The sequence below is a fragment of the Cucumis sativus genome, chromosome 1 (assembly GCF_000004075.3).
Source record: "Cucumis sativus cultivar 9930 chromosome 1, Cucumber_9930_V3, whole genome shotgun sequence".
NCBI classification, from domain to species: domain Eukaryota; kingdom Viridiplantae; phylum Streptophyta; class Magnoliopsida; order Cucurbitales; family Cucurbitaceae; genus Cucumis; species Cucumis sativus.
Genome location: NC_026655.2, coordinates 29,544,708 through 29,555,178, shown reverse-complemented (window position 1 = coordinate 29,555,178; position 10,471 = coordinate 29,544,708). Strand labels below are relative to the sequence as shown.

General features: G+C 34.7%; 1 protein-coding gene across 4 annotated transcripts; it reads left to right on the top strand.

Annotated features, from left to right (window-relative positions):
* The first annotated feature begins 1,970 nt into the window (after positions 1-1,970).
* Positions 1,971-9,488, top strand: LOC101204205 (peptide chain release factor PrfB1, chloroplastic). 4 transcript variants are annotated; one of them, XM_011661901.2, is made up of 7 exons: positions 1,971-2,169; positions 2,364-2,435; positions 6,119-6,339; positions 7,315-7,525; positions 7,680-7,900; positions 8,137-8,323; positions 9,011-9,488. In XM_011661901.2, exons 1-7 carry the CDS (start codon positions 2,007-2,009, stop codon positions 9,307-9,309), a joined length of 1,374 nt encoding a protein of 457 aa, XP_011660203.1. In that variant the 5' UTR covers positions 1,971-2,006; the 3' UTR covers positions 9,310-9,488.
* Positions 9,489-10,471: the final 983 nt, after the last annotated feature.

Genomic DNA, 10,471 nt, shown 5'->3' with positions numbered 1-10,471 from the left:
GAGTGGACACACTATTAACAAATATTGATTAATGTGGTTAATGATTTAGCCAATTAATCTCATATCGTTGTAGCTTATAATCTATAGGTTCATTATGTCCCTTCTTAGCTCATAAAGGATAATGAGATTTATTTATATTAGGAATTAGTATAATGTATGGTGATACATTATAATATAAATTTTATATATTTTAATTAAACTTTATTATATAAATTTAATTTTGGATATGATTCAAAATTAATTTATGAAAGATAAAATGTTTGAATGACTTCAAATATTAATTTAATGTGAATTAGATTCATATTAAATTTATTGGTTAGGAGATAAATTTATATTTGAATATGATTCAAATTTAATTTTAGTTAAGTATAAGATATTTAATTTAGCTATTAATTAATTCTTCAATTTAAGTGATGTAGTGTTTCTATTATATTGATATTTGAAACTCAAAGCTACGATATAAAGTAAATTATAGAAAATTCTCAAACAACAAACAAGGAAACTCTCATAATCCAAAACACAAAAAACAACAGAAATCAAAATACTAAAATTCAAACCAAGACGAGATCACAATCCTTCAGTTTCCCTATCTCTCAACGAGTATTGCAGACCCATTTCTTTACTAAAATTTGTCTGCCCTTTCCTATCTCCCTCTCATCGATTTAATTTTTAAATAACTGTTATCTTTTAATTAACTGTTGGTGGTTCCTCACATGCCATATTTTTCTTTCTTCTATTATAAGTAAATAACAATAGTGGTCTAACATAACCATGACATTAAATTACTGCAAAAAAAAAAAAAAACGTTATATAAGAAGCTAATTGGGAAACTATGAATGCAACTATATCAATGATAGAGATCTATCATTTTAACTTGTTACATTTTAATACAATAAACAACTAATAGAAAGTGATAAAGTTCTATCATTGTCTATCCGTGATAGAAAATGATAAACTATTGTTGCAAACTAATTTTAAATGAGCAATACTAATAGAAAGTGATAAAGTTCTATTGCAACCTAAATTTAAATTAGTGATAGAGTCCTATTGCAGACTACTTTGAACTCACTACATGTTCACACAATACATAATTTATAGAAAGTGATAGAATTTTATCACTGTCTATCGCCGATAGAAAGTGATAGAGTTCTATTGCAAACTACTTTTAACTTGCACATTTTCACACAATACACAATTGATATAAAGTGATAGAGTTTTATCAATGTTTATTAGCAATAGAAAGTGATCAAGTTCTTTTGCAAACTAATTTTGATTATTACATTTTCCGGTAGATTCTTAATGCCTACATCTTCACATAAATAATATAAAATAAAATTTCAAATTATATGTACATCTATACACAAAATTAAAGCCAACGATGAACAATGTACAGCTTCACACAAACAAATAAAAACAACCCCCGTCCTCCGTCCTCGTAATATCCTAGCCTTCGGACCTGTCGCGCCGTGGCTGAGCCACTGTAGTAGTCACATAAGGAGAGGAGAGGAGAAAGTAGGGGTTATCTGTTAGTATGATATCTTTCTCAAAGATGAACTATCTACAGCTTCACATAAACAAATAAAAACAAACATCCCTAAGAATTAAACAATTTACAGAAAATAATTCATCAAAAATACTTTAGTTTCAGGACCTATCACTTACAAAATTGAATTGTTGAATTTGATTAAAAAATAAAGAAAAGATTAATTAAAACCTAAAATTATAAAAATTAAATAAAAAAAAAGTAGCAGCACAAAAACAAGAAGAAAAAAGAAGAACGAGAAGAAGAAAAAGAAATTGTAATCTCCATTTTTTTTTTCTTTTCCTCTAAAATGTTATTACTTTTGATTTTCTTGCATTTATGTAAATCCCCGCATTGCATTGACGAAAACAAACTATGCCTTTGATGGGTTATTTTCAAACAATTACCAACTTATTTATTTATGACAAAATAGAATAAACTAAAGATAAGTACTTGTGAACACTATACAAACGCTGATAAAGACATGGACGTTCTTCACCGCACCTTGTGGCTCGGCACCTCCCCCATTTTTCTTCCACTTCCCAAATTTCAAAGTACCGGAGCTTCCATCTCCCTACAATTCCGACCAACTTCCCCTTCTCCCCACTTTCGCACTTCTCTCTCAACTCACTCTCGTTTTTCTCTCGGTCAGTCGATTCGAAGATCCCCCATTTCGTACCCCATTTTTCAAATCACTTAGGTTCACGTTATCCAATTAATTTCTGTTTTTTTTTCATTGAATTGATTCTGGGTTATTCTGAATCGTCTCGTATGCTTCTTTGCTCGTTTATTTTCTTTCAATGAATTTCAGTTTCTGTAAGTTGTTGGTTGCTTCCTGCAGTTCCATTTGCAACGCACGAGAGCCCGGTGGGTGAGGCAATCGACACTGATACGCGAGAATGGGCAATGCAAGGCATGTCTAGTTCCCTTACGAACAATATTTAAATTCCTAGACTGAAACTACTGTGTTCATGATGTTTTGCCCTCATTATTGAACACCCTTTGTGCCTTTATGATTCTTTTAATGCTAACTAACTAATTCTTCGAGCGTAAAGGTTTCGGACGTAAAACTAACAAGAAGTAGCCATATAGTTGAAAGTTCTTTTGATGTCGGAAGTTTGTAATTCGAACAGTAGTTTAGTTAAGAAAAATTTATTTCTTACCATGTGTCTAATATTTCCAGCTATGGAAGATGATAAAATCTTTATTCATATAATGTTTTTTTTTTCTTCATAAAAATAACTTGATGTATTTTTACTCGTGCCCAAGTGATCAAGTAAATATTGCTGTGACATATTTGGCTTCCAATGTTGGCTTTTCAAACATTAAAATTTGGTCACTATGAGGTCGCCCATAGGCTCCTTGAATCCAACCCTCTTAATGTGTTGACCTAACAATTAGTGACTTTACTAGTTGTATGTTATTCGTGAATTGTGGTCAATGCTTATGTTAGATGATGTTCAAGTTTAAATGTTGCTCTGTGAATACTCAATTGTGTGACGAATTGCTTAAGCCTTTTTATTAGTGTATATGTGAATACTCATTATACTTTATTTTTAGTTATCAACCAGTTATTGTTATTACTGCAATTTGCACGTGTGTTCTCACCATTCCGTTCTCATGCTTCATCTTTGTATTCTTTCTTGACTTTCCTTCTTTTGATCTTCTATGGTGAACATGGATTGATTTCAGACATGGACAAACAAATTTCTTAGATCTTCTATGGTGAACATGGATTGATTTCAGACATGGTCAAACAAATTTCTTACACCAGGATACCATAACTGCAATTTGGTCGGGTGATTTCCCTAAATAATCAAATTGGTGCACTCTTTGTAGGAACGATTCAGAAACACAAAGTTACCTCTTCCTATTCTGCCATTACCGTCTGTTCTGCCATTACCTTCTGGAACCATCCTTCATGCTTTCTGCCATTACCTTTTGGAACCATCCTTCATGCTTTCAAAGGATATCACCATCATTCTTTCTTCTGTTATTGATGCCCATCCCTTTAATAGAAGAAAAGACATCCTTACCTTCTGGAACCATCTTTCATGCTTTCTGCCATTACCTTCTGGAACCATCCTTCATGCTTTCAAAGGATATCACCATCATTCTTTCTTCTGTTATTGATGCCCATCCCTTTAATAGAAGAAAAGACATCCTTTGGAAGCACCTTTTCTATTTTAAATTTGATAGTATGAACCTCTTTTCTATTTTAAATTTGATAGTATGAGGTTCCATCTTAAAACCAATTGGCAATGAGAGAAGTAACTCATCTATATCTTATATGGAGTATGAGTCTCCTTGGTTTTTCCAATGTGAGACTCTCAACTTCTCCAACATGCTCCCTCAAGATGGTGCCTCTTTGGGAGCTCTGATACTATGATAAATTTGATAGTATGAGGTTTCATACCAAAACCAATTGACAACAAGAGGTGTAACCCATCTATCTTATATGGAGTATAAGTCTTCTTGGTTTTTTCAATGTGGGACTCTCAACTTCTCCAACATGTCTCCTCAAGATGGTGTCTCTTTGGGTTCACCTATCTTGGACCAAATATCTGTTTGCGTTTTCTGGGCTCTGATACCATGTTAAACTTGATAGTATGAGGTTTCATCTCAAAACTAATTTGCAATGAAAGGAATAAACCATCTATCTTACATGGAGTATGAGTCTCTTTGGTTTTTCCAATGTGGGACTCTCAACTTCTCCAACATCCCATGCTTTCCTTTGGCGTATTTAGCTTGAGCAAAGTGACCATATTTTCAACAACAAATTGAATGACTTTAATAATTTTGTTGATCAGGTTATTAATATCACAATTTCCTGGTGTAAACTGTTCGAGCAATTTACATCTTACAGCTTTGTTTTCCTTACGACCAATTGGAAATCCTTCCTCCTGTAATTCCTTTAGCCTGGGGCCTTCTCTCCCCTTCCTTTTGTAGTTTTCATTCCATCAATGAAATTGTTCCTTATAAAAAAAAAAGAAAAAAGAAACTCATTTAAATCCCTTCCATATGCATCATTCATATGGGCCAACTATGGTTCTTGTTACACATCCACTGATAGGATCAAGCATTTTTGCATCTTGGAGCGTAGCACTCTTAATTGCTTTATGTGGAAAGAATAAAGAAAGTTTCTTTGATGGAACAATTACAAAATCTACTCTTGTGAGTAAACTCCATAAATCAATTTATGGCCTCAAGCAAACTTCATGACTATGGTTTTCCAAGTTTTGTTCAGTTTTAATTGCTCATGGCTTTGTTCATTTGAAAGCAAGCCCTTCTCTCTTCATCAAGGGTGCTGGTACTTCATTTGTTGCTCTCCTTTTGTACGTTGGTGACATTTACAAATATCTAAACTTCATGTTTGTTTCAGTATAAGTTGAGTCAGTATATTTCAAAGCCACATTTTGATAGTCTCGATGCTCATTATGTGTTGAGATATTTGGAAAGGAACGTTAGACAAGGGATCTTATTTTGATCTACTAACTCCTTCAAATTTGAAGGTTTTGTCGATTCTGGCTAAGGTTCATGCCTTGACACTTGACACCGTGTGATGCATTTTTGCATCTTTTTGGGGGATTCTCTTGTTTCTTGAAACTTGAAGAAACAAGCTACCATATCTTGCTCCTCAGTCGAAGTTGAATATTGAGCAGTGACCATGTTTTTTAGTGGAATCACTTAGGTTTATCATCTAATTTGTGATTTGCAATTTCAGTCCCCTCCTATAGTAGTCTTTTGTGACAATCAAGTGACTATAGCCATAGCTTTGAATCCATCTTTTCACAAGCATACAAAACATATTGAGATTGGCTCTCATTTTGTTCGAGAGAAAGTTGATTGAGGAACTTTAAAGAAGTTACCTGTTTGATCAAAATCTCACTCTCAATTAGCTAGCATGTTTACCAAGGCCTTGGACTCCTTTGTTCTTCAACAGTTCTTAGCCAAGATGGGAGCTTTCAATTTACATTTTTTTCGTGGTGGGGTACTCCTGTAGATGTGGATACTTGTTATAATTTTTGTTACATTTCTTATTAACCCATTATGGTTATTACCTGCATTTTGCATTTGTATTCTCATTGTATTTAAGAGAGGCTATTTTTAAGTATTGAAATATGATTATTTTCCATTTTACCTCTCAATTACTATGATACTTTTATTGTTTTTATTCTGGTAAGCCGACAACTACTAGATAATATTGCGACTACTTTTAAGTCACAACAGGGTGTTTGTTGCCCCAGACTTTGATTTTACACATCAATTGTTTACATGGATACATCTAATTCCCAATTTTTCCAGCTTAGAAATGATATAAATTTTGTTTTATCTTGTATTGTCGACCTTTTTATGATGTTATGATCATTTCATGCTTTGAACCTTAGTTTGGTTGTATTTTGTATTGGGATATCATATGAGAGCATAGAGGGCATGTTAACCTTGTTTAGATATCTGCCCCCACCGACTTTTCATTCTTTAATGGCTCCTTATATCTAGAGCATTAGTCTCTTTTCATTATACCAATGAAAAGTTCTCTTTCTGTTTTTTTTAAAGAACGATGGAAATGACATAATCTTTGCTTGTTGCTGTCAGATTTTTATACATTACGGAAAGAAGTGGAAACAACCTCAGAGCGTGTGGAAGAGATAAGGAACTCTGCTGGTTTGTTACAGTTGGACCAAGAACTTGCGGACTTGGAGTCTAAGGCTGCTGACAACTCTTTTTGGGATGACAGATCTAAGGCTCAAAAAGTTCTCATGGCCATGACTGATGTAAAAGATAAAATAAAGATGCTTACTGATTTCAAAACACAGGTACTTATATAGCATGCAATTTTATACCTGGACACTATTCTTTTTGAGAACCAGAAACACATGAGAGTCCACTAAAGATAGAAAACAAGCACATATATAGGCAGACAAACACACACTGACACACGTACATGTTAATTGTGCGGGCGGTATGGTTAGGAGGCCATGACCCCCCAAATTTTCTCTTTGAAATATACATGTACACGAGCACACACACACATCTTGGTTCAAATATACACACAAGCATGCACGCATGCACCACAAGAGCGTACGTGTGAATGGTAGGGGTGGGGGGGGGGGGGGGGGGGGGTGGTGGTAGGATGCCATGGCCCTTTTTATTTTCTTTGAAATATATGTGCGTGTGGGCACAAATATATGCATTTCGTGTGCTTGAAAATTTTGTTTCATTTTTAATGCACTTTAACATAATTTATTCAGATCCTTGAATGTAAGGTGTGTTGCTCAAATTGGTTTAGGCATAAATCTCTTCCTTCAAGAGGGCCCCGGCCTGTTCAAATCCTGTTTGAAGATTTATAAAAATATCTCCTACTTGTTTTCCAATTTATAATATCATTTAGACACATCTTTTGTTTTATGTCTTTAGAAGAAAAATGGCAATCAAGTTTAGTATCGTTAGCTTGCAGTCATAATGCAAGTGTTTGTTGAAGGGCTCTCTAAAGATTACCCAAGCATGGCTATGGCTTCCTATACATTTGTTGGAATTGCAATATTTGGTTTCTTGTTTTTTACTCTTTTCATTTTTATGATCCAATGATAAGAGGGACTCTACTTGGAAAAACATTCTCTATTAAAATGCAGAGATAAAATCGCTTTGGAAATAATTTGAAGAAAATTAGACTAAAACTGCCTTGACTGCAACCAAACTAAGCCTTAACATTTCAATCAATAGCCTAATCAAGGATTTGAAAAGTGAATGAAATCATCTCCTCAGGTGTGGGTTGTGTAATGATGATTCAGGTTGAAGAAGCAGAAACAATCGTTAAACTGACTGAAGAGATGGACTCTGTAGATGTTGGGCTTCTTGAAGAGGCAACTAAAATCATTAAAGACCTAAACAAGGCACTGGATCAATTTGAATTATCTGAACTTCTTTCTGGTCCTTATGACAAAGAAGGAGCTGTCATCTCTATCTCTGCTGGAGCTGGGGGCACTGATGCACAGGTCAATAGTTAAGGGCTTATCTTGGAAATTGTTTTCAAAGTATTTCTTTGGTCTTGTTTTCTAAACTACTTCTAGGAATTGCGGTTAGGTGTTGAATTTTGAACTCCAACTTTTTCACAAATTTATTGCTTCTCCAATATTGAAAATTTGATAATCTCCAGTGCAGGATTGGGCTGACATGCTCTTGAGGATGTACGTGAGATGGGGAGAGAAGCAAAGATATAAAACAAGAGTGGTTGAGAAATCTGCTGGAGAGGAAGCTGGAATAAAATCAGCTACAATTGAAATTGAAGGCCGTTATGCTTATGGATATATATCTGGGGAGAAAGGAACGCACAGGATAGTGCGACAGTCTCCTTTTAACTCTAAAGGACTTCGACAGGTAATTTTTACACTAACCCCATCTTTGGTAGTGCTTGGAAATATTAAGAAAAGGTAGACACTTGAAGGCACCTAATGAATTCATGTTTTAAAATTTTCATGAACTTCCGTTAAAATGCAAAATGATTTATTGACCTCTAATGAATGATGTGAAACTAAGTGACCACTTGCTCATCTTTTCTCAAGATAGATTGTTTGATGATTGAACCTACCTGTTTTAATACAAGTTCTGTGCAGACAAGCTTTTCTGGTGTGGAAGTCATGCCTCTCCTTCCCGACGAGTCCATGAATGTTGAACTGCCAGAAGAGGACCTGGAAATAAGCTTTTCAAGGGCGGGGGGAAAAGGAGGTCAAAATGTTAACAAGGTTGAAACGGCTGTCCGAATCACTCATATCCCTACAGGAGTCACGGTTCGATGCACAGGTTTCATATTCTAATTTAAAAGCACTTATAGCCACCATATAAACTTGATGTATATTCTGTTAGTAAGACTACGGTTAACAGGACAGCATCCCCAACTTTCATAAAAAATTGTTCAAAGTGATCCTCACTTAGAGCAGAATCATTTCACTTTTGTGATAAAACCAATTGATTGACATGTAAAGTGTGGTTCGGGCGTTGATTTGGGTTATAAGGTTTGTAGTTAATATATTCGAGTTAGGAAGTTTGTGTCTAGGGTGCGTAGTTGTGAGTATGGAGTTTTTCGATAAATATACAAAAGAGAGATAAAGGTAGACAAAGTTCTTCGATAAATGTACAAACTTCAATAGGGAACACTATTAGAGTTGGTAGAGTTGAGTTATTTAATATAGACTTATGAAGTGGGTGGGTCAAACAACCAGTCATGTTATTGTGTTAAGTATCACTTTTCTTTGAGAAAACATTTAAGCAAAATAGTTCTTGGAAATGTTTGACGTTTTGAGTGTTGTCCTTCAATTCTTCTTGTTTGAAACCTGGAACCATTCATACTGAATGAAGCAAACCTTTCAGACTGTGACATGTTTTGATAGATTCGAATATTTCTTCGCAAAGTCACTCGTATGTTTCTTTACAACAAGTTATAAAAAATCTCTGAATTAACGACATTTCATCTTCTGAACTATAATTCAGAGGAGAGATCGCAGCTGGCAAACAAGATCAAGGCATTAAGCCGGTTGAAAGCCAAGTTGCTAGTCATAGCTGAAGAGCAACGTGCATCCGAAATCAAGCAAATACGAGGAGATGCCGTAAAGGCCGAGTGGGGGCAACAAATAAGGAATTATGTGTTTCATCCATACAAGCTAGTGAAAGATGTTAGGACAGGATATGAGACATCAGACATTGTCTCTGTAATGGATGGCGAATTGGAGCCCTTCATCAAAGCTTACCTAAAATACAAATATAGCATTGCATTATCGACAGGAGATTAATTAAAATTTGGCATTAACTAATCTTAGTCAGCCTTGATTGTTGGTGTATTCCGCATATTGTTCTTACCTTACTATATTCAAAATAACAAGGGCACGAGGCTAAGTTCAAAATTGCAACCTCGGTGAATTTTGATTCATTCAATATTAATCCTTTCAATTGCTAAGTTCATGTTTTGTAACCAATTGGATTTCCGTTCTGTTTTTACTTTTACTTTTTTTAAAAAAAGTCTATTCGGTAATTTGATTTATGATCTTGGCTTTTTAAATTTGTAAAACATTTTTCAAAATATAGAAACTACCAATTTTTTTCTTTTTTTGTTTAGGCTCCCCTCCCATTTTGTTTTTGTTGGAAGTGAAATTGAGCTAAGTATGATCTCCCCTCTCTTTCTTCTGTTGTCTTCTTCATTGAACATATGCACCTTTTCGATGACATCTATTGCATTTTTTCTTTCCTCCTCTGTTCTCCGGCTTCACCTTCAGTTTTCTTTGGTGACTTTTTGGCTCTCACGAATATTTAGACGACTCATCAGCACCAAAAATGGAGTGGAGAGCTGTAAGATTGATGATTCTTATTATATATTTGATTCGATAAGGGGCTCTTTCAAATTGAAGATGTTGATTTTCGAAAAATCCTACAAATTTCAAAGGAACAATTGCTTTGGTTTGTAGAGGATTTGTTCCATCTCATTCAACTACTACGAAGCCACATGATGGATTCTAAGATGCGTCACGTGTCATGGGCATGCTTGTCCGAGGCGTTTTTTGCATATGGTCGCATGTTTATATACTCCCAAATTATTGTCTTTTATGTTTCGTTCTTAGTTTAGTCTACTGTTTTCTTTTCTATGTCGTCAACCTAGGATGTGATGTTTCAACATTTTCATATGCAAGTCTGACAAAGCTAAAAATGTATTATAGGAGAGACATAGTAGTTAAATCTCTGCCCAAACCTTACTGCACTTCTTGCAATCAAACCTTATCCATCTCATATTTTATAAACACAATTTTCTCAAGAACGTGAAGGAATACTATATCATACCGCAAGTTTGTCCGCGATTTTTGGATTTTGATCAGCTAAACAATTGCTGCATAATCGCCCGTCCCGTGTTTGAAAGATTGCGATTGTGACATCACGCGGGACTTCTCTAAGCATCTCTCTTTT

Excerpts from the sequence above, each read along its gene's own strand:
- LOC101204205 (XM_011661898.2), top strand. The coding sequence starts at position 2,007 with ATGGACGTTCTTCACCGCACCTTGTGGCTCGGCACCTCCCCCATTTTT. Across the intron at positions 2,436-6,118 it reads GCGAGAATGGGCAATGCAAG|ATTTTTATACATTACGGAAA; the intron begins GCATGTCTAGTT and ends TGTTGCTGTCAG. Across the intron at positions 8,324-9,010 it reads AGTCACGGTTCGATGCACAG|AGGAGAGATCGCAGCTGGCA; the intron begins GTTTCATATTCT and ends ACTATAATTCAG.